The sequence below is a fragment of the Akebia trifoliata genome, chromosome 8, assembly GCF_017979445.1.
Source record: "Akebia trifoliata isolate Shusen 1 chromosome 8, ASM1797944v1, whole genome shotgun sequence".
NCBI lineage: Eukaryota > Viridiplantae > Streptophyta > Magnoliopsida > Ranunculales > Lardizabalaceae > Akebia > Akebia trifoliata.
Window position 1 is genome coordinate 39,172,807 of NC_141382.1, and position 25,217 is coordinate 39,198,023.

Genomic DNA, 25,217 nt, shown 5'->3' on the forward strand with positions numbered 1-25,217 from the left:
AGTTGAATCAGAAATATAAGCTAAGGGATCTAATCAAAGAAGAATTTACAGAATATTTAACAAGATAAGCAAGAATAATGAATTTGAAACTACATTAAATGGATGGACTTGCTCTGGCATTATTGAACTCTCTAAGGAGATTCTAGCCACTCATTGCAAGATTCATAATTGCAACAATTAATAAAAAGCAAAGAATATGGGTGAAGAAGATGAAGACGATGATCGATCCGAAATTCTCCTTTTATAGCTCTTCCCAAATTACATAAACAATGAGTGGTTCCTCTTGATGTTCTCACTACACTCAAGATCTCACTCAAAGGAAAATTGCAGAGAATTACAAAGAGGAGAAATCAAAACTTAGAGAAGAAGAGAGCAAGAGAAGGACCCTTCTCTAAAATCAACCCTCAAATTTATAATGTTCGTATTCGGGCAATCGGGTTAACTTTTCGGATGATTCGCTTCAAACTACCCATTCAGTTACAACCACCGAAGCTTCTAGAAGCTTCTGTGAAAATCTCGAGGGCAAATTCCTCGAGATGACTGCGGCGCGGTCATGCCTAGCCGCGGCGCGGTGACGTGGCGCCCAAATCGATCGAGATTTTTATGGATGCTTCCTTTCGGCTCGTGTATTGTAACCGTAATTGTTTCGCGATTTGTTAGCTTCCACGTGCGCTACAATTAACACTAATATATCATTAGCTCTATTAATTTGGATAAATAAAATAATTTTGCAATTATTTAAATGAACTAACATTTATGTAATGGTAATCTTAGTGCAATTGTGGTCCCAAAATTGAATAATTGGGACCTTATCAAGCATCTTCTGGAGGAGCTCCCTTCCACTGGACCAGGATTTCCGTTTTCGGACGGTATTTTCCCTTTTTAATAACCCTACGATCCAAGATGAACTCAGGTTCTGGTAGTACAGTAGCATCTGCTGAGATGGGAGGAAGTGTTACAATCGTTGTCTCGTTGATGGGTCCCCACTTCTTTTTTAGTAAACTAACGTGAAAAACATCGTGTATTCATGCCTCCGCTGGAAGGTCTAGTTTGTAAGCCACCGACCCGATTCGGGCAAGGATTTTAAAAGGTCCGAAAAATCTAGGTGCCAATTTTAAGGAACTTCGAAAAGCCGGTGATTTTTGGCGATATGGCTGCAGCCTTAAGAATACATAATCACCTACCTCAAAGGTGACTTTGCGACGATGCAGGTCCCCTGTGCCTTCATGCGCATTTGTGCTTCCAACAAATTTCGTCGTAGCTCGCGAAGTATTTCCTCTCTTGTGCGCAGCAAGTCATCTACAGCCTGAACCTTTGTTGTGCCTGGAATGTAAGATATCATAGAGGGAGGAGGAACCCCGTAAACTGCTTCGAAAGGAGACAATTTGGTAGAGGAATGGACGGCTGTATTGTATCCATATTCTGCCCAAGAGAGCCACTCCATCCACCTTTTGGGCTGGTCGTAAGTAAAGCATCGTAGATATTGCTCAATGGTGCGATTCTCCACCTCGGTTTGGCCGTCGGTTTGTGGGTGATAACTGGAACTGAAACACAATGACGTGCCAGGCAACTTGAACAAAGATTGCCAAAAAGTACTAATGAAAATTTTGTCTCGGTCGCTGACGATTGAAAGAGGCATACCATGCAATTGCACAACATTGTTGATAAAGCATTTAGCTACTGATGCTGGTGTATAAGGGTGCTTTAATGGCACAAAATGTGCATACTTTGAGAGACGATCAACAACAACCATGATCACGTTGTGGCCCTGTGACGTCGGCAATCCTTCGACAAAGTCCATGGATATTTCCGTCCAAACTCGCTGCGGAATTTGTAGGGGTTGAAGCAATCCAGCTGAACGAAGGGTCTCATTTTTACATCGTTGACACACCTCACAGTTTCGAATGAATTCCTTAATAGAGGTGCGGATGCCAGGCCAAACAAAACTAGCAGAAATTCGACTAAGAGTCTTTAGATAACCGAAATGGCCAGCGGCTGGAGAAGAATGGCCATCGGCCAAAACAGTTGGTAACAGTGATGAGGTGGGACTCAAGTGAATTTTTCCATTTTGCATCCAAACTCCATCCCTTCGAATACAATTTAAAGACAGATTAGTAGACAAAGTTGCATAATAAGGATGTTGGAGTACCTCATGTTGTAGTGTCGACCACCAATCTGTAATCGGTAAAGACAAAGCCTGAAATTGGAAAACGGCAATGCATGAGAGAGCGTCGGCACCTTGGTTGTCTTTACCCTTTTTATACTGAATAGAATAATCGAATCCCATTATTTTAGGTAGCCATCGTGCTTGCGAAGGCGTGGTGAGTCTTTGCTCTAAGAGATATTTTAGACTTCGGTGGTCCATTTTGATTACAAACGGCTTGCCCAAGAGGTATGGTCGCCACTTTCGAACGGCTTTTACCACAGCCAACATTTCCTTGTCATAAATTGATAATAATTTGGCCTTTCCTTTCAAGGCTTCACTGTAATAAGCTATTGGCTGGTTTTGTTGAGACAAAATGGCACCTAAACCATCCCCACATGCGTCACATTCCACCACAAACTGCTGTGCAAAGTCGGGCAACCGCAATACCAGAGGTGAAATGAGAGCATTTTTCAATTTGTTAAAGGCCAAAAGAGACTCATCTGACCAGCTAAACCCATCTTTGGTTAGAAGCTTTGTCAATGGCGCTGCTATCACACCAAAACCCCTCACAAATTTGCGGTAATACCCTGCAACCCAAGGAAACCGCGAACACCCTTAGTCAATGTGGGCACTGGCCAATTCTGAACTGATTGTATCTTCGCCGGATCAACTGCCACACCATCGAAGGAAATAAGGTGACCCAAATACCCCACTTTCATTACCCCAAACTGGCACTTTGAGAGTTTTACATATAAGTGGTGCTCAGACAGAATTTGAAGCACTTGTGTCAAGTGTTGTAGATGATCCTTCCAAGACCGGCTATACACCAAGATATCATCAATAAAAAACAAGAATAAACCTTCGCAAATGTGGTCGAAAAATGTCGTTCATAAGACTTTGAAAGGAAGCCGTTTGTCAAACCGAACGGCATCACTAGGAATTCATAGTGTTTGTCATGAGTTCGAAAGGTAGTCTTTGGTATATCTTCTTCATGGACTCTGATTTGGTGGTACCCAGATCGCAAGTCTAGCTTCGAAAAAAATTTTGCGCCATGTAATTCATCAAGCAGCTCATCGATGACTGGTATCGGAAATTTATCCTTAACTGTGATATCATTGAGTGCCCGGTAGTCGATGCAAAAGTGCCAAGATCCATCTGACTTCTTGATTAGCAAGACTGGCTACGGAAATGGACTCCGACTAGGTCGAATAATTCCGATTTTGAGGAATTCCTTGACTAGATTTTCAATCTCATTTTTTTGGTAATGCGGGTACCTGTAGGGTCTTGCATTAACTGGTGGCTGGTTTGGTAGCAATGGAATCCGATGGTCGTGGCTGTGCACAGGTGGCAATTTGGTGGGTTCCTCAAACACGTGTGTGAACGCTGATAGTATTTGACTGAGTTCCGATGGTAATTCGGTGTCTTGGATGGTTGCCTCCTCTGTAACCACATGAACAAAAAACCCCATACCTGATAGATGCAATAATTCTTTGTCACTCATGGGAGTGAGCTCAGAACGGTTCATCCCTTGCAAAACATAAGTCTGACCGGATTGTATGAAGGACATACTGAGCTTTTTGTAGTCAGTTTCAATTGGACCTAACATTTCCAACCATTGCACCCGCAAAACTACCTGACAAGCTGCAACAGGAAGTACGTAAAAATCAGCTCATACTATGAAACCTTGGATGGAGAGGGAGAGTCCCACACAACGACCTGTGCACTCAATTATTTCTTTATTTTCGACCGTTACCTGAAATACCTTGTCACGAACCACATATAGTCCAAGTTTGGTAACAACAGACTGATCAATAAAATTGTGGGTGCTGCCCCATCAATTAGCACTGTTAATTCACGGTTTCCTACCTTGCCGATAACCCGAAAAGTTTGTGGTTGTGTTGTTCCAGCCAAGGCATGGAACGATATTTCTGGAATGGCCTCTTCGGGGGGCTCTATGTCCATGTCTACATCCTCGACTTCATCTCCCGGTAACACATCTACCATCAAGAACAGCTGTGGTCGTGAACAGCGGTGTCCGGGTATGTACTTCTCATCGCAATAAAAACATAGGCCCTTTTCTCGTCTCTTCTTGGCTTCTTGTCCCGTGAGACGCCGAACAGGCCCGTTGAAATGTTTGATTGCCTGAGTTGGCTGCTGAGAAAGAGAAGGTCCAAGAAGTCCCATCGTGGAACTTGGTTGGGGTCTGATTGGGTGTAAGGGTGTTGCAGGCCGAAAATAATTACCCGGTTTCCGTTGAAATTGGTTTCATTCTTCAATGAGGTGAGCCACACTGATTGTTTCGGATAGCGTTTTCGGTTGCTTAACTCGTACATCCAATCGAATTTCATCTTTCAACCCTGCAATAAAACAACCAACCAAAAAATTTTCCGGAAGATCATCTACCTTGTGGGATAATTTTTCAAATGCCTCTTGGTACGCATTAACTGTCGTAGTTTGTCTGAGACGTGATAATGCTTCTGACGGATCATCATAATCAGTTGGACCAAAGCGATGGAGGAGGGCTTTGGTAAACTCGTTCCAGCGTAAGGGACCACGATTTTTTGTATACCATCGATACCATTGAAGTGCGACATTTTCCAGGTGAAATGATGCCAACTGCACCTGTTGTGGAGAGTCGATATTCTTAAACTCGAAGTACTACTCGGCTTTGAATATCCACCGGGTGGGATCCTCACCTCCATAGGTCAGAAAATTCAGCTTGAGGTTAGTGTGATTCTGATCTCGAATGGGAGTGGTTGTGGCGGAAGACCTGTTGTGGGAAGTTTCTCCAACCGCAAATGGATTAACTTCTCTGTCAAGGGTGCGACTGGGTTGGGCCATTCGCAATGCCTGCATTTCGCCAAGGACTCCTTGTAAGGCATCACTGACCCGACCAAAATTGTGGTTTAATTCACCGACATTGTGGTTTAATTCATCGAAGTTGGTATCGTGATGGGCAAAGGGCTTCATTAACCTCATTACGAAACTATGCGTTTGTTTTAACGTGTATCCATGAACCGGAATGGCTCTGATACCACTGATAAGGAAGAATCTTTTGAGAAGAGAAGAGAAGAAGAAGAACAGAGGTTTGGGGAGTAATTTGTATTCAACCTCATGGTACTTTATTTCGTTGAGGAGTGAACCTAAATAGGCCACAATTATTACAACAATAACCCCAAATAATAGGGAAAGCTTTCAGCAACTCCAACTAGTGGAACTGAATACTAGGAGAGCTTTCAGCAACTCTGACTAGTGGAACTAAATACTAGGAGAGCTTCCAGCAACTCTTTACATTTAATAACTAACTACTACTTGACTCTTTCAATTGCAAGGAAACAATTAATAAATTAACAAAAGAAAATATCTCAGCCAACTTCCCCAATCTTTCTGTGTGCAACTTCTAAACAGGACCAAAGCCACATTTGCAAGTCATGCAAATGGGGATTCTTATCAGCATTCCAAGTAGATATCACTATAATAGTTGTTTATGGCTTATTGAGATTCAAACCCTCAATTCGGCCTATATGATTTTCTATCTAGATCAACCACGATTTTTTTATTCCATTCCTTGAGGGCAGATTTAATCCTTTCCAATTTCACAAAATCTCTATAGACAGGAGAACCTTCTCCATATCCTTCCAATGTCTTCTTCACCACATATGGATAGTCTAGTCTCTCCGTCCATAAATTTAAGAATCTAAACAGCCTCGGATTCTAATATTTCTTTTCAAATTATATGAACGATGCACATTGATTTATTAGTGTTGTGCAAAAGCGTGCAATGAATAAAACGGATTACAATCAGAAAATTTAAAGCAAAAAAAAAAAATGAAATAGAGAAAACAGAATAGAACACACGATTTACTTGGTTCGACAAGATGGCTATGTCCACGAGCAGCGATGATCAATCCATTATATTAACAACGAGATTTCTACGAAGTTCATCAAAAACCTTAGTCCCCTATTACACTCAGTCTAAGCTCTCTCTTGTGGCTCACCTTTCTCACACATAAGAATGAAATCTAAAAACCATTTATATACTTAGGGTTACAAAGAGGATAAAATGGGTCAGATAAAAAACCAAACCAAATGAATCCAAAATTTCGGCCGGGGGATCGGGTCATATAGGTCGTTAACAAGTCATCAAGAATTAGGGTTGAATTCATGACAAATCTCCAACGATTAGAAGGTAATCTCATCAAAATTATTTTCACCTCTTGGCACCCAAATGAAAAAAATCAAGTCTACAAGAAAAAAAAATCCAGGCAAACTCAAAATCTTACCTCTATCCCAAATATGTTATTGCACCATGTGAATTCATTTCCACTAAAACCCATGTTGATTAAGCCCACCTACGTATAAAATCCCCCCCTCCTCTTTCGGCCTTCTTTCCCCTTCAAATATCCTTGCATTGAAATATCCTTCCACAGCCTGACAAGATATATGAAGAAGACATAATCGTCGTGGATAGTAGACATGTGAAAATACCAGAGATGAATGCAATATTTCTTATGATAGTAGGTCATAATTGTCGGTATCAACTAATAAAAAATTGATTCTTACATTCATTGTAAACAATTCATAAGTATTTCCAAAAATTCTATTAGCTATGTTGTACTTTTCCAAAGAAATGATCATATCACCATCTTTTGATCAACCAATGGAAGAAATTCGAACTCATCGACATCTTAGACAAATGTTCAAGGTACCTAACTTTCTATCTATGATAGTTTATATTTATGTTTATATTTTTTATCAATAATAATATACTTTAATTAATTAACAAGGGTGTTCTTAGTGCGATTGATAGAATACTCATCCATACTTACATTCCATCGGATAAACAAATTTCTTACAAAGAAAGGAGAATGTCTAAATGTTATCAAAATGTAATGATTATTTATAATTTTGATATGATATTTACATACGTGCAAGCTGGATGAGAAATAGTGACGCATGATTCAAGGGTCTTAATAAAGACTATCTGTAATCCCGCAAATAGATTTTCAATACCTCCATCTGGTATTATTAGTATTTCATATAGTTTTATTAGTAATAAATATAGTATCTATATGTATTTCTCATTTAGCAATGTATTCATTTTGATGTAGATAAATATTATTTAATTGATGCTACATACACACACACGAGGTTTTATGACACCATATCACAATATGCATTATTGGTTACCTAATTTTCATCGTGGACATCCTAGGTGTAAGGAGGAAATATTCAACCATGCACATACTAGACTAAAAAATGTAATTGAACGAGCTTTCAGAGTTTTGAAAACGCAGTTCCGAATTTTAAAAAGGATAATGCCATATTCTTTTCCTACTCAAAGAAATATAGTGATTGCATGCATGGTAATTCACAATTTTCTTCGTAAAATTTTAATAACTGATAAATTTTTTCATCAATATTATGATAAAGATGTTCTTCTCGAAATAACTAATGGTGGAGATACTCATCTCGGTATGAAAAAGTTGTTTAGACAATCTGAATAAATATTCATGAATACCTTACAAGATCAAATTGTTAATCATCTTAATAGTGTAAATATATGAAATGATGTTATTTTGTTGAGTATGACAATGTTGAATTCAAAATTTTGATGGATATATTGATTTCAAATTTTGGTGACTTGTATGACATTATTGTTTTTAATTTGAAATTTGTGAGAATTTTATAAATAAAAATTATTATTCAGAAATTGAAAATTTTAGTATTATTTATTATTTAACAATGAATTGTACTTTAATTTTATAAGAAATAATATATTTTATTGCGTTTGATAAGAAATGGGCATTTGAAACTTGCAAACAATGTGTAATATAATTGTAAGGGTAAAATAGACAATTTATCAATTTTCAACAATATATAACAAACATGATTCTACGAATTTAGTACTTAATTTTAATGAATTCAGCAATATTTTGATATCTAAAAAAATAAATTTTTCAACACTTAAATTCAGAGTTTATAAGTGTCAGCACTTATTTTTTTCAATTTAACAAACAAGGCCTAAGTAAAGAGTACGAAACGCTTAGAATCAAACTTGGTGCTTCATAACCTGAGGTTAACAAAGATTTTAGACAACTTGCTTTACAGGTGCATTGAGTTGTTCTTAAATTACTAATATATGCTTTCATAATTAGTAGTTGCTTTGAGGGATTTGATGCAAATAGGGGTGTTAATTAATTTCTTGGTTTCATGGGCTTAATTTCCTTAATGTTGTTTTCAATTTTTTCTTTAAATTTGAGTAATTTCTTCGATAGTAAATAATTATGTAAATTGAATTGGTTTTAACTTATAATACCTGCCAGGCCAATTTTCATATTTGTTTTTATCTTCAATTTTCAAGGATGAGATTTGAAAGTTGTTCTTAATTCATGCAATTGGCATCACATGGAATCACCTCTCTTGCTGTCAATTCTCATTTTTTACATCTATTTGAGTTACTTTGATCACAAATTGAGGCACCTTGGTTGATAGTTATTGTTTTTTGTAGCCACTGTTAATAACTGAATTGGACATTTTATTTAAATTAGGTTGAATCATCACATTTACGAATCTAAACATTCATTCTCTAGCCCATTGATTAATGTGTCATCATTGTAGTGTGCTTTATTTGAATACCAAGTGGATTTTTACACCAAGTTTAGTCAGTATACACCACATTTGCAGGATGACTTAAACACCATATACGGACTAGAGCCACATTGCAAATCGGGATTTTTTTAACATTATAATGTGCTCTTTTTAATGGTATAAAATCAGATTTCTGATATTCTTTTTCACATTGCAAAACCAAAGTTTGTATTTCTAAACTAATAGTCTAATAGTTTGTGGTTTTGCTTTCTTCCTTCTCATTAGCTGTATTCCCAGAGAAACAATATTACTAGGATCTATTCGCCTTTAAATTATATTACTAGTATTATTTTATTTTATTGCTGACCACTTTAGCACTCATAGAATCATCATTGTTGATTTTTGTTCTTAATAGGAATCTAGTGGCAGTTGTACTTTGAAAGGTGTCCCATATTTTATTGTTTCATTGCATCTATATTCCTCACATACATATTTTCCCCATCTTTGGTGCAAGTATTTAAACTTCACTCTAGCAGATGCAACCTATGTGACATTGGCATGAAGTTTTTATTATTATTTTTACATGAACTTTTTATATGTGTGTCAAATTGACTCTTCCCTTCAAATGTGATTTACTATTTTGCAGGGGTGTTAATATTTCATTTGGTATCCAAACAGTTCTTTATGTACGTACTAGTGACCTTCCAATTGATTGACTGTTAGTGTTATTTTATCCAAAACTGAAAAAGCTTAACAAAAACAAGAAATTGGTGAAGAAGCTTGCAAAGAAATACCATGCTTTCCTAGCATCAGATTCCCCGTCTTCTTGGTCCTGGTCTTAACAAAGCAGGAAAGTATTTTTTAATCTTTTAAAAATTTCAATAGTAGTTTATTTTTTATGAATGTTTTTTGGAGTTTTGTCTGAGATGAATGCAATGATGCATTTGGAGAACTTAAATTGCCAGCTATGGAATGGAAAAATTCTTAGATTATGTGCTTCACTTAGCATTCACTAGTCATGGACTCGGGGTGATATTTCCATCTTGACTAAGGGAATACATAAAGACTTTATTAACTAATCTTTTTTTTGTTATTTATGCACGATTGCTGAAATTGCATTCAAATTACATCTTATGTAATAGTACAAGAAAGTTCCCTGCCTGAAGTCGAAAGTAAATAAAACCAAAGCTATGGTGAAGTTCCAACTGAAAGAGGTTCTTTGTATGGGAGAGTGGCCGGGGGGAACTGTGGAATGAGGGATAAGCAGATCTTCCAAAATGTGGAACTTAGTGTCAACTTCCTCGTGTCGTTGTTGAAGAAAAACGTGCAAAATGTAAGTTCATTCACCTTCCCATCCACTCTTTCATAAAGTCAGTTAAGCCATGTAATGAAATACATTTGATTCTAGAGTTTTGAATATATGTTCTGTCTGCAATCAGTGAATGAAACATTTAGTGATTATTAATACACTGCTAGATATGAGTTGTTTTTAAATTGTGACGGTGATTCAGTTGTCGAAAATTTGTGTCATGTTAGGCCTCAGCCGCCACCTTTAAAGGAAGAAGAAAAATGGGTACTTGGTGATATAGCTAAGGTGTTCAATTGTGATACAATTAATATTTTCTTTTTAATTCTATAGGGTCAATTGATGCTATTAATTGTATCAAAATTTGTAGTCATTACCTATTAAAAAGAAAATATTTTTTTTACTTATAAATCCAGAAAAACCATAGCCATAGATCATTGTATATGGTGTCGATGAAAAACAATTGATGTTAATAGTTGTTTATTTCTGACTGTAACAACAATCCTTTTTTTCCAATTGTCATTTTTTTTCCAATTGTCAAAGACTGTCGCAAAAAAAAAACGACGACTCATTTTAGAACAACAGCTCGTGCGACACTTAGAGCAGTCTTTCTTTTAAAAAATAATTGTCTTGAGTCGTCGTTTTTTGCGCATTATAATATAGTGATAAGTTTTTCTATCTCTCATATTTTTTATAATAATAGAAAATTAATATCCACAAAATACCTATTTAGTGTGCATTTAGTTATTGGGTGCACCATACAAGTTCCATCAAACATAGTAAGCAACGATGTCTAATTCATGAGTCAATTTGAAAACTCGATCGGCTTGGCATTCATGAGTCAAATGAAAATATATTAAATTTATAAATATTTTTAACAATTTAAATTAAATTAAAAAAAATTTCTAAAAAAAATATATTATGTACGAATTGATTTGCTTCTGGGACTGTAAATGGTTCGGGTCAGATAGGGCCAACGAATAAATAGTTTTAGTCCACGCCCATCATGCCTCAGCCAAGGCCGCATGATCTTTACGACTATTTCCGGCCTAGCCAATATACTACAATGAATTTCTTTTATTATATTAAGAAATTTCCCAAATACTTAGCCCACAATCTCTTTATAAAGAATTTCTTCACAAATCAGTTTTGACTAATGATAAAATGACGTGTTAAAATGTATATTGTTAGAATCGTAGATCTTTCTCCTTGTGTATCCCAAAGAAAAAGATCTATGGTTCTATGCACTTGCCACGTCAACCGCACACTTTGTACCTTATAACAAGTCATCATTTTTAATAAGTACTCTTGTATGTACCCATATAAAATATCTCAAGCCCTAACCTGGTAAATGGCAGGTCGGTTCGAGGCAAAGCGCCAATTTTTTGGAATTGGCTTGACAAGTTGGTTCCATCAAGTTTTTGGGCAGTCATCTCAAACTCCAATCGAGCCAAGTTGTCTCATCCAAGTTTCGAGTTGACCCACGAGTATTTAAAACTATGTTTCATGTACAATTTGCTTATATTCGCTCTACTTTATTACTTTTATGAGTCGTGCTGAGTAACATTGAAATGTACATCGTAGGGAGATAGATGCACGCACTTTTATTGGGGTCGTATTCTATCATTACTGAAACTCCCAAGATGTCTTTTTTATTCTGTCAAAAATCTCACAATTTGACAATCTCAATTACATCAACCCTCCTCTTTCTGACGTGAATGTGTATCAGAATCATAGATGTTTTTTTATCGAGATACAAGTGAGAGAGATAAAACTTCTAGTTCAATCCACGTCTAATCCGTTTCGGTGATTTAATAAGTGGGTGGGGTCTAATCCTTTTTGGTGATTTAAAAATCCCAAAAGAGATGCTCAAAGTCAGATAGATTTTGACTAAAACAAAAGATTACAAGAGGGGTCGTTCAACATTCATTATCAATACAACTAAGACACTATGGATCCCACCACTATCTCTTTTTATTATTTTTAAGGCCAAAACAGCCATCATGCTGTCCACCACACTTCCAGTCTCTCTTAATTTGCGGCATTTTGATTGACTTAGAAGTTTAGTGAAATGACAGAAATGCCCACCTTACAGTGGCTTATGGTGTCAACAAATCAAGGGCACTTTAGACATTCTAAAATCTGAGAGGGTCTTCCATTTACATTTATGTCTTAATAATTTAGGGAGTACTATTCTTGTTTCAGAATTCTGGTATTCAGGGGGCATAGATGGGGCCAAAAGAGTTATATATCATGTTTTAAAAATATTTATCAAAAGAGTAATATATCTGTCTTGCTATATTTATTTATTTTTATCAAATTGGGTACCTGTTTAGTCACATTTGCTATGATAGATCTAAATTCAAAAGATCATTCTGATTAATGATTTCTAGCCATTAAATTTAAACAATTTTTCGTCGTGAGTTCCAAACACAAGATCACCTCATGAAAAATAATATTCCACGTATATGCAAAAAAGGATTAGTAGTTACTTAGCTACCTAACTCCCTACAGTACAAGATCAACTAAAAATAATAATTGTCCATCATTTAACATCATGTGATATACTCTACAACCCATGTGGGGTGTGATTCATTTTCAAAGCCTTAATACAAAACAAACTAATCCCAAGACCATCTCATGTTCTTTTCTTCTTTTTGTGGGAAAAAAAAAATGGCAAGAAACATATTGTTGTTGCTAGGGTTCTTGAGTTTGTTCATTGGTTTAGCATATGCAGATTGGAATATTTTGAATCAAAAAGGGAAGAAGGGTTTTGAGATCAGCTTGAAGAATTATTGTGAGAGTTGGAGGATCAATGTTGAGCTTAACAACATCCGTGGATTCGAAGTTGTACCCGAAGAATGTGCCGAGTTCATTGGAAAGTACATGACTTCAACTCAGTACAAGGTCGACATGGAACGAGCTCTCGATGAATGCAGAGTGTATCTTAGTAGTAGCTTTGCTTTGAAGGGAGATGGTAAAGATGCATGGATCTTCGACATCGACGAGACTCTCCTTTCAAGTGTTCCTTACTACAAAAAACATCATTTTGGGTAACTTATTCTCCTCCAACTCCATCTAAATTTTTTTCAATTTTGGACTAACGTTTAATTATATTGTTTTAAAACTCATTGAGTCACCTCAGATGAGTCGTTTCAATTGATTTTTTTTGTGTGTTGATCCAGTAGTAAAGTTAACTCGTTAAATTAATTCGCACTATCAAGTTGGAAGCTCATCCGAGTCAACTCGGACATGCACTGAGCCGGATGGAAACTAGACCAAGCTGTGAACTTTTGTTTAATCCTTTTGGGAAACAGAAATAAATATGATTCTTAATTTTAAAATATTAAGAAACATTTTTAAAGTCTAATAGGCTAAATATATATTTTTATTTTAGAGAGATTCTATTGCCACACCAACTTTTTCTAACACCACCCCCAATGTGCTAATTCTTTGGTGATTTACATATGAATTGGGTGGCATTAGCAAAAGTTGGTGTGGCAATAGAAGCTCTCTTATTTTACTAAGCGAACTTGACTTGAGATTCAACTCTATGAACATCTAAATTGAGTCGTGTTTTCAAGTGTATTTAATCAACATGAAGTTTTACATAGTTTTAAAACTCGAGAGCTTCAATCGAATCGAATCGAATGTCCAACTAATCCAGAAGGATCAAAAACTTACAATTCTACTCAGATGAAATAAATAAATATATTTAACATATAAGTATTTTTAAAATACATTTCCTCAAAAATATCATATGTAGCCGATTAACTTGGTTGAGTTTTTGACCCAATGTGATTTATATTGGGGATGACTCGATCGATATGAGGAGTTGAGTCAGTTGATCTACCGAGTTAACTTGGCAAGTTGGTTTCATAAAGTTTTCGAGTCAAGACACCTTGAAATCCAATCAAGTGGAATTGACTCAATCAAGTTTGAGTTGACTCAATGAGTTGTAAAACTATGATTTTACTTGCTAATGTATAGTAAGGTGAATATTTCCTTGTGCACCCCTGTGATATCAACCATTTCATTAGTTGATCTTTGGGTAGTTTGGAAAATATAGAGAGTGAAATGGTGTCCTCATAGAAATATGTGGCAATGATTATGTTGATCTAAAAGCTTATGTTATACTTCAGATGTACAAGATAATAACTCATTCAAACTTTTTCCCTTGTTAGTTGTTAATTTGTTTTTGTTTCTTTTTATTAATGGTAATAAAAATTATTATTTAAGATATAAATTTGAATATTCTGTGAGTGTAGGGGAGAGAAGCTAAACAAGACAGCTTTAGAAGCATGGATGAAAGAGAAAAAGGCCCCAGCTCTTGAACACACACTCAAATTGTTTAATGAGATAAAGGGGAAAGGGTTGAAGATCTTCTTGATCTCATCAAGGGGGGAACAACTTAGGGATGCAACCATTGACAACCTTGTTAAGGTTGGATACTATGGATGGACTGGCCTTGTATTAAGGTGATCTCTCTCCTCTCGTCCTTGGTATTTGGTAATAATGAAGTTAAGTATATAAATGGGACATGTTTGGCAACCAACATGTTTGTCTTATATGACTTAAATATTTCGGATGGGGCTAATTTTTTGTAAGGATGATCTCTATTGTGAGAATATCATCCTCACAAAAAATCAATCCAATATGAAGCTTCTAACCCCCATCAACAATAGTTTATAAATTGGACCATTGATTTTTTGCCGAAAAATGTGTAAACCACTTTTGATATACTTAGAAGTTTTAGATTTAACTGATTTTTTTTTTTTTTTTTTTTTTTTTTTTTGTGAAGATCATCTTCACAAAAGTTTAGCCCAATCCGAAACTTTTAAGCCATATAAGACAAACATGTTGGCTCCCCTAACATTAGCTACCAAACACCACCCTATATATATATATATATATGTGTGTGTGTGTGTGTGTGTGTGTGCAATGATTTTGTAACTCAACCAAACAGGATAACTCAAAAACTCATCGAAATGGCATGTGCAAAGAACCATAGATTTTTTCCTCAGGATACACAATTGCACATCCCCATAAACATGTGCAATTGTTTATCCCAAGGCAAAAAATCTACGAATCTTTGCACATGCCACATCGGTGAGTTTTGAGTTATTATGTCAGTTTAAGTTACAAAATCAATACTCTATATGTATATATACTAGATTTCAGCACAGACATCCTCTTTAGGATTAAAGGGGTAATATATAAAAATTAATAAAATTGGAGGGTTATTATAAGAGAAGGGAGAAAAGAAGGAAGGCAATAAAGTTGGAAGTGTATTATTGAAAAAGTGAAGAAAATGAAAGGCAATAAGTAAAATGGAAGGGATATTCTTGAAAAGTGGGGTAGAAGAGAAAAAATAATAAAGTTGGGATTACTCTTGAAAAGGGGAAGAAGATCATAAAGATTAAAAAAATATATATATTTCAAGATTCTTTATGTGGTATAAAGATTGGGACAACTATTGTGTTTTATCATAAACTAAAGCTCGCATGTGTTTATGGCACAAAAACCTCTTTGGGATTAAGAGGGTAAAAGCGGGAAAAAAAAAGTTGGGGGATATTAAAAAAAATTGAGGTTATGTGGTAAAGGGTGAAAAACAATAAAATGAGTTTAAAAAGTAAAAAAGAAAATATAATAAAATTAGAAGAGCGAAGAGAAAAAGTAATAAAGTGAGCCTCACAAAAATTATAGTTGGATGGGATATTTATCCTAATTAGATGAAAGTTTTTCCTCACAAAAGTGGACCTTACAATTGTGATTTATTATATATATAGGGTCAGGTTCGGTAACCAATAAAGAGAGCCAAAATTTGTCCTATACAAGTTAAAAGTTTTAGATTAAGCTTATTTTTTGTCAGGCTGGTCTTTATGTTGAGAAGATCATCCTCACAAAAAACAACTCATTCTGAAACTTCTATTCCCCATCAAAATTGCTTTACAAATTAATGGTAAAAATTTACAATCCACAATTTTTCAACTTGTAAACCACTTTTATGGGTTTAGAAGTTCCAGATTGAGGTGATTTTTTGTGGGGATGATCGTCTCACTGTACAAACCAACCTCACAAAAATCCAACCCAATCCAAAACTTTTGCCCCATATAGGACAAATTTAGGCTCCCAATGGTGGTTCCCTAATGTTCGTTGCAAAACCTAACCCATATATAAAAGACAAAATCTAGACCATAAAATACAAAATTGAAAAAGGAGATTTTTTTCACCATTTGATTTAAATTTTAAATCTGGGAGTTCAGTAATTGTCCATTTTCAAACTCAAGATCCAAACCAAAAAATTATTTTTTCACGAGTTTTTTTTTTTTTTCAAACCAAATCTAAACCATAAATCAAGAGGGCTGAGGTATCATTTGGACCAACATGGTAGTCCACATAGCTCAAATGTGGACCTTGGTCCATGCTCTACATGGTCCCTCGGTCCATGCGACCTTTTCCATATATGTATGTGTACACACATGCACGCATTGACTAATGAAATGACACAAGATCTTGACCGTGTAAACACAAAATCCAACAGTTGTGATTTTATGCATATCTCAACAATATATATCCCAATGATATTATTTTGAGGATAATTATCAACCATTGGATTTTGTTTTTGCACAGTCAAGATCTTGTGTTCCAGTGATTCATGAGAAAACACATGGTCTTGACCATTTGAATTTAAAAATCCAACCATTGAGGTTCATACGTGTCTCCATAACACACATCTTGGAGATTCTTATCTCAAGGATAAATCTCAACCATTGAATTTTGTATTTAAACGGTTAGGATCATATTTTTTTTCCCATGAGTCACCAGATCCTAACCCTATATATAAATTGAACTTGTGCGTGCCTACAACACAGGCACCCTCTTTAAGGTTAAGGAAGGTAAAAACAGAAATAAAAATAATGTTTGAGGTTAAGAGAGTGAAAAAAGAAAAAATAATAATGTTGAAGAGGTATTCCTAAGAAAGAGAAAGATGGGAAAAGATAATTAAGAAGGTTAAAAAGGGCAAAAGAAGAAAGATAATAAAATTAAAAGGTTATTATTAAAAATGATGTAAAAGAGGAAAGATAGTAAAATTGTAGGGATATTATAAAAAGAGGGAGAGGAGGAGAAGAAAGACGATACAGTTGAAGGGATGAAGAGAAAATGCAATAATGTGAGTAGGGTAAACCCTACAAAATTGTAAATGGATGGGATCTTTATCCCCCCACAAAATTGTAGCGAAGTGGCATAGCATTTGTGTCTTATTATATACTAAAGTTCATTATTGCCTACGACACAGACATCCTCTTTAAGGTTAAGGGAGGTAAAAATGAAAAATAATAAAGTTGAGTTGATATTATTAAAAAAAAATGAGGTTAAGAGGGTAACAGAGGAAAAACACTAAAATTAAGAGGTATTATTAAGGAAAGGGATGAGGAAAGATAATAAATTGGGTTAAAAGGGTAAAAGATGAATGATAATAAATTTAGAGGGGTATTATTGAAAAGGAGGTAAAATAGGAAAGATAATAAAATTGGATGGGTATTGTTGGGAAAATTGAGAGGGAGGGGAGGAAAGACAATAAAGTTGAATGTATGAAAAGAAAAAAAAGCAATAAAATCAATATGGTGGACCCACAAAACTGTAGCAGGACATTAATTCCTCAAAAAATAGTAACAAAGTGAACCTTACAATTGTGTTTTATATATATATATATATATATATATATATATATATATATATATATGTGTGTGTGTGTGTGTGTGTGTGTGTGTGTGTGTGTGTGTGTGTGTGAAATGCTAATGTCTAAGAGTTCATGAGGATGTTAACATTCTCCACAACTTTAGATTTCTATTAAAGGGTCGGATTGGGATCTACCTAGGATCAATTCATTAAGGATTGAACCCTTGTTGGATCAGGTCTTATCGAATATTGATATTAGGATTCAAATCCGAGTAGATATAAAAAAAATATAATTTAATTTAGGATAGGGATTCTCTAGAAAAATATTTCTCTTAAAAATTGTACTAATCACTAGAAAACAATAACTGGACCCACCAGGGGTGTAGTGCGATGGTAAGACACTAGCAGGGGCTTGCCTTTGATCTGTGTTTGAACCTCCAAAGCCTCCTGACTTACCTAGCAAAGGATTGTGTGGGTTGGACCAATGCCCAGAGACTAGTATGTCGAATAAGGCCCAATGATCTATGGACTGGGCAAAAGCCCCGAGGCCGCTGTCTGTGGGAATACCACTGTATCCCCCAAAGAAAAAAAAAACACACACAATAACTGATCTATAAGAAAATCTTGTTTTTCCTCTTATCTCTACCATAGGTTGATGGAAGTCTCGACCATAGTTTGAGGCTAGAAGAATCCTATAATTTATACACTCCAGATTTTATCAAAGGAAAGGTTATCAAATTGGATTGGATCCTTAATTATCAGAACCCAAACACTTGGTCGAGATCCAATGTTATTGGATCGAATTTTGGGTCTGATGACAGCCTAGTTCCAAGTTAGTCAGGCTTAGTATTAAATCATGTTTGAGCCAAAATTTGGAGTGTAAGTGTAAAAACCCAGCTAGCAAACTAAAAGACTATAAATCTTTATATTGTCACACCAAATAAGGATACGCATCACAGAAGAGATTAAACAAAACAAACAAGAAACATAAGAATATATAAGAGATTAACTATGAAGGCATTCTCACAGCAACCAACTATCTATTTCTTCTTTGATCACTCTCCCACTCTCCTATCCAATCTCTTTAATGCTCGAAGAGGGTCTTCACCTGAGTTGAAACCCCAATCAAAGATCTTAGAAAAAAAAAGGGGGGGGGGGGGGGGGGTTCAAAAGATAGAATGGTCAATAAGTACATATATATAGTATAGAGGTCTAGTCTTATTTTCGTATTAAAATTTGTACGTTTCAATTTAACCAAAATAGATCATGGACCAATCGAGGCCCATTTAAGTCTAGATTTTCGCTCTTCCTTCATTTCTATAGATTTGGATATATTATTCATCATATTTTTTTTCAAGCAAACATTCATTTGCAATTATTTATCTCATCGCTGACACAGATTTGGCAAAACCAGGTTCTTATTTTACTAGATGAAGGAAGCAGATTTCAAGTACTCAGATTTTGTCAAACTCACATTCAATCACCATGTGTTTGAGGGAGTTTGTAGATGAATACATCTCGGGTTTTGACCGGATTGGCTGTACTAAATTGGCATCATACCGATAAGATCTTAATTAGATTCAGACCCAATCAAATATGTCACATTAAAATCCATATCCATTCTTACAAAATATGGCATCAAAATCGGGATTATCCAATAGGAAATCGGATTCCAAAAAACTGAACTGAATGTGGGCCATTAAACAATAACCTAGATTTGGAACCCTGAGGGGTTGGCTCAATGGCAATTTCAGACCGATAAGCGGTTAATGCCTGTAAGTTGTGATTTCAATATCCAATATAAGCATTAATTCCTCAGGGACACCCGCGAGGGTGCACCATCACTTACTTGGTGTGTGTGATGCGTGGGCGTTGCACGTGCCCCGGGACTAGCCCTTTGACAAGACCATGGTCTATGGACTAGGCAAAGCCCTTTCCACTGTCTTCAGAGATACTCGGTTATCAACAAAAAAAAATAATAACCTAGATCAAGATTTGAATTTATCAAAACGGATGGGATTTTATATTCGATCTGATCCATTGACAACCCTAATTAAGATGATGAATGGTTGAGATTTATAACTAAAAGTTCAATTATTTTTATTTATTTTTTAAAATATAGAAAGCAAATCTGAAAGTGATTGTAATTATTTGATGTAGGGGTCTTCAAGATGATGGTAAAAATGTACAAAATTACAAGGCAGATCAAAGGAAAAAACTGATGGACAGTGGATATCGCATTTGGGGAATTGTTGGAGACCAATGGAGCAGCCTGGCTGGACTCCCTACTCCTAAAAGAAGTTTCAAGCTTCCCAACACTCTCTACTATGAGGTCTAGAATTTTTATTTTTCTTATTATGGTCTTATTTCTTTTTCTTTTTTTAATTGGACTCATGAAAGGAGTAATTCCTTCCCCACCCCCAACTTTTTTTGTGTGTAAGTCTACCATGGGATGGGCTATTTGTGTCATGAGGTAATTTGAGCCTTGACTTTGTTCTTCCATGAGAGACTAATAAGAGATAATTGAAATGCATTATGTCCATGAGAAACCAATATGTCTATGTATTAAACATGGTAGAGATGAGAATGTTGAGGTGAATGAGTCAAAAGATTAAATTGGATTAGAAATAATGCGTTTTCAAAAATGTAGTATTAGTTTCAATATGTAATAAATTAAGGGGAAATTGATTCCAATGATTTGGTCATGCAGATTACATTAAAATTTCATGGGGTCTTCTATATGATTGCGCATGGAAAATATGATTTTTAGATGTAGGATTGTGCATATTTCATGGAATTCATTTTTCCATCGAAAGCAATTTTTCACAATGAGCAAGAAAATATTTTCCCACCCCACCCCCAAGAAAAAGGTTTCGTCCTCACCTTAATTACTTCCATCTTCAAAATTAAAAAAGCCAACTCTCTTTGTGGCATTTTCCTATGTGCAATCAAATGATAGAAAATCACTTTCTCAAAGAATTCATTCTTCCTTGGCAATCTCTAAAAATTTCATATTCCCTTGAAAACATGTTCTCTACGATCACAAAGACCTTAAAAGGAAGAAAAGAGAGAGAGAGAGAGAGACTTTGCCACACCAACTTTTACTAATGCCACACTAATTCCTACGTAAACCGCCAAAGAATTGCACATAGATGGGTGTGATATTAGCAAAAGTTGGTGTGGCAATAGTAGCTCTCAAAAAAGATTCTATTGCCACGACAACTTTTGCTAATGCCATCTCAATTCATATCTAAATCACCTAAGAATTAACACACATCTTGGGGTGGCATTAGCAAAGGTTGGTATGGCAATTGAAGCTCTTTAAAAAATTGCAGTAAGATGTACATTTGGGTAAACCAAAACCAGACCAAACCGAATTTCGGGTTTGGGTTCAGATTCGACTAGGTATATATATATATTTGTTTAAATTTATAAATAGTGAGTTTAGGAGGAGTTCAACCAAGGACCTCTTATGCTATGAAGACAAATCACAATTCCTTACCAACAAGACAAGAGGCTTATTGTGTTAAACTTTTTAACTATTAATATGTTATAATGATTCAGATTTATAAACATATATAAATATAAACTTATAAGTTTTTATAAACAAATACTATAATAACTCAGATTTATAAACATATATTATAATAATTCACATTTATAAATATATATTTATATAAAAATTTTATTTTTATAATTATATAAAATATAAACTATATAACTTATACATAGTGATATAACTTAGATATATTTATATAAATAATTTATTTTTGTAATTATATAAAATATACACCTATAAAATATGTACTATATAACTTATATATATTTATATAATTTAGATATATTTATATAAATACTTCATTTCTGTAATTATATAAATTATATTACTTATAAATAACTATATAACTTACACTTTTAAATATATCACAAAATAAATAAATCAAAAATGAACCATTACTTTTTATTAAGGAAATTGTAAATTACATTTAATATAAAAGTAATTGTAAAAATTAAATTACTTACAATTACAAAAATGTGGATGACTACATCACAATAGTTTGAATACATTCCAACTATGTTGGCACTCATTCATTCTATATATCATATGCACAATTCAACCCAAAAAAATAATATTAAATTTGCAATTCCTCTAATGACTGTTCTACTAATTATTGTAATCAAATTTCTTTTTGTTCTTGTTCTTGTTTTCCTCTTGCGCCTAACCACCAATCTTTCAAATAAATAAAAACTTCTAATGTCTCTAGAACTAAACGACTTCTATATTAAGATAGATATAGAAATCGTTAGTAGATCACATGCCATTATAGATAACACACGATAATACATATTATAACTTTTCTACCATTCTAAAATATTATAATAACTATCATCCCCAGTTTCTATGAGATCAGAATCCAAATAATGTTGTACTTCGGATATGAATTATTATTATTATTATAAGTTATAGGTACTCTTGATAAAAGGTTAAGAAAAATTATTTTTGCAACGGAAGATGATGATGCTACATTTTGAGGTCTATTAGTAGTATTATTATTTAAACCATACTTACTTTCATAAATGTTAAAATGTTTAAATAATTATTTTTTAATTTTTTGCATTTCAATTTCAACATGAAGATCACCACTTATGTTAAAAATAAGTTCTAAAACTTTAATTTTAAATCTAAGGTCTATAATTAAAGAAAATGCTAAGTTATTTGGAATAGTTTTTTAATTTTTATTATTCATTTATGTAAAATTATTATTATTTAAATTCAAATTTAAAAGTTTTTTTTATTTAATCTAATTGCACCAAAATTCGACAAATGTAACATATTTTTGTCCCGAAAAAGCTTTTGTAATTTTAGCAAAACTTTGAAAATAATCACAAATATTATATGCATTTTTTCAATCACTTTCTTCTAATTGTGTTTCACTACGTATGTCTTCTAAAAATATTTTTATTAGATTTTTATAACGAACCGCGTGTTGTAACATGTAATACGTGAAATTCTATCGATGTGGGGCGTCTAATGATAATATACACAATATTTATCAAATCATTTTTGTTTATGTAATAATCTTATAATACTAATAATTTCTCTAATATTTTCGAAACTATTATTTATACATCGATTATCATCTTGTACAATTAAATTTAAAATATGTGCCACACAATGAACATGTAATAATTATTTTAAAATCGATTCGTCAAATAATGCATCTTTAAGGTAAGTTATGACATTATTATTACTATTAGCATTATCTAATATAATTGTAAATATTTTATTACTAATTTCATAATTTAATAAAATATTTTACAAAATTTTAAAAATTATTAAATCGATATGTTTTGTATTTAATAAAGAAAAATATATAATTATTTTATATAAATTCCAATTTTCATCTATAAAATGTGTCGTAAATAATGGCATATCTTGAATTGAAGTCCATAAATCAGACATTAAGCATATTTTACTAGGTGTATTTTATAATAAATTTTTAATTTCTATTTTTTTATTTTTAAATATTTTCATTATACCTTTTTTTAATGTATTTCTAAAAATACTTTCAAAATTAGGAAAAATACATTTTTTGAATAAATTCTTTATAATGTATTTTTTCAATTATAAAAAATGACATTTCTTTCGGCATCATATGATCACGTGCTTATGTCGCTGGTGGTTGATCGACTAAATAGATTTTGAGTAATATTAGGTGGTTCTATTCTTGGACATGTGTTTTTTACGTATTTATTCATTGTGTTCATTCCAATAGATGTACTGGAATAAGTTAGAATTTTTTCACAATAATTACATTTTACTTCTTTCGTTTTACTTCCGTCCGGGTTTACAACATGTATCAAGGTAAAATGTTGGCATGCCTTGGATCAAAATCTTTTTTATTTTTTTGGGAGATTAGGATTAGGATTAGGATTAAAGAGTTCCAGATCATTACTAGTCCCCCGTAAGTAATTGAATTAAAATCACAATTTTGAGGATCATTAAGATTTTGAAAATCATCAATTTTAATATTTTGAGGATCCATTATGTAAAAATTAACACCAAAATTAAACTTATAGAGGTTTATTAGACTTCACTTTGAAATAAAGAAAAAATTAAAAAATGGAAAAAGCTTAATTTAATAATATTAAGAAGAAAAAAAATTAAAACCACAACACCTTATATCGAAAATTTTGATTTTGATTGGTTGATTGTGCCAAGTGTCAATTTGATGAATTAATCTTCCCATATAGAAGAAATTCTTGATTACTTGATGATGACTTTGATCTTGATCATTTGATGAAGACTTGATTTTGATCACTTTGATGATGATTTGATTTTGATTTTGTCACGTAGAAGAATATTGATCACTTAATGATTAAATTAATTGAGAATAAATATCAATTTAATAAAGATCTTAGAGAATTTAGTACAAAATTATGAAAATAAATTAAAGAGATTAAGAGATTTAAAGAATTTTGAGAGAATTTGCAGTAGTGAAAAATGAAATTTATTTTGGGATATTTATAAAAATAAAACATTTATATTTACTTTCACCTCTACCCAACAATTAAAAATAGTGATAATTCCGATGGGAGGGTGAGTAAGAAAATTTCAAAATGTTTGTGAAATTTTTTTATCATTTTTTTTTCAAAAAATCGAGTTTCGGGTTGGACGTTGAGGTGGGGGGGAATGGTAAAAAGTATAAATTTTTTGAAAAGCTTTAGGTTTTCGATCTTGGGTCGGTCCGGGTTCAATCTAGGGTAATGGTTCTCAAATCGGGCTCGGTTCGATCTGGGGGGTCAAACCGAACTTGAATCGATTTTCATGGGTTTAGTTAAATCCAAACCCAAATGGGTTCGATTTGATTTCAGACCGGTTTTTGGGTCACGAGTAAAATTTACATCCCTAAGTAAAAGTCATCATTGAAGCACATGTATCAACTGAAGAAATGGCTTTAATTAAAAGTAAAATGATGAACATGATTCAAATAAAAGGGAAAATGACCTCAAAAACCTATTTTTGAAAATATGTACCAAAAAATCCCTTCTAAAAAAATATGGATTCTTTAATATACATTTTATCAAATATTAGTCTAAAAATGATTTTTTAAGTGAAAATGCCATAATTACCCTTTCAATAAATTTTGATGTGTTAAAGAAACGTGTTTATTTTAAAATATTTGAAGTAATCCTATGTTTAAAATTAATGACATGCCCCTTGACAATAGACATCTATTATGTAACAATGAAAAAAAAATTCCTTATTTTCTCTTTCCAAATTAGTGATTTTTAACTCATAGTATGACGATAGTGACGAGTATAGTTATCATCATCATCAAACTAATTTGATCTATTTATATTAGATTTATTAAAAATTATAAATAATTTTATATAGTTAAAACATTATTTTAAAACTCGACTTGAATGTTCATCGAATCGATTCAACTAAAAAGTTAGCAAGTCTACTTAAATGAGTCAAATAAAATT

At 33.6% G+C, this 25,217-nt stretch overlaps 2 protein-coding genes across 2 annotated transcripts in view; both read left to right on the forward strand.

The window, feature by feature from the left end:
- Positions 1–12,629: 12,629 nt before the first annotated feature.
- On the forward strand, positions 12,630–20,369 carry LOC147396765 (acid phosphatase 1-like). Its single transcript, XM_086451930.1, has 3 exons — positions 12,630–13,096; positions 14,312–14,521; positions 19,887–20,369. The coding sequence occupies exons 1-3, from the start codon at positions 12,684–12,686 to the stop codon at positions 20,062–20,064; spliced, it is 801 nt and encodes a 266-aa protein (XP_086308056.1). The 5' UTR covers positions 12,630–12,683; the 3' UTR covers positions 20,065–20,369.
- LOC147396766 (uncharacterized) overlaps positions 17,891–25,217 on the forward strand; it is a 77,032-nt gene continuing 69,705 nt past the window's right edge. The window contains exon 1 of the mRNA XM_086451928.1: positions 17,891–17,904. The gene's annotated coding sequence lies outside the window, so the exon portion shown is untranslated. The remainder of the gene's footprint in view (positions 17,905–25,217) is intronic.

What these genes read in the sequence shown, in the direction of transcription:
- LOC147396765 (XM_086451930.1), top strand. Translation starts at nt 12,684, where the DNA reads ATGTTCTTTTCTTCTTTTTGTGGGAAAAAAAAAATGGCAAGAAACATA. An exon ending in TACAAAAAACATCATTTTGG is followed by an intron (nt 13,097 to 14,311) that starts GTAACTTATTCT and finishes CTGTGAGTGTAG; the next exon opens with GGGAGAGAAGCTAAACAAGA. An exon ending in TGGACTGGCCTTGTATTAAG is followed by an intron (nt 14,522 to 19,886) that starts GTGATCTCTCTC and finishes TATTTGATGTAG; the next exon opens with GGGTCTTCAAGATGATGGTA.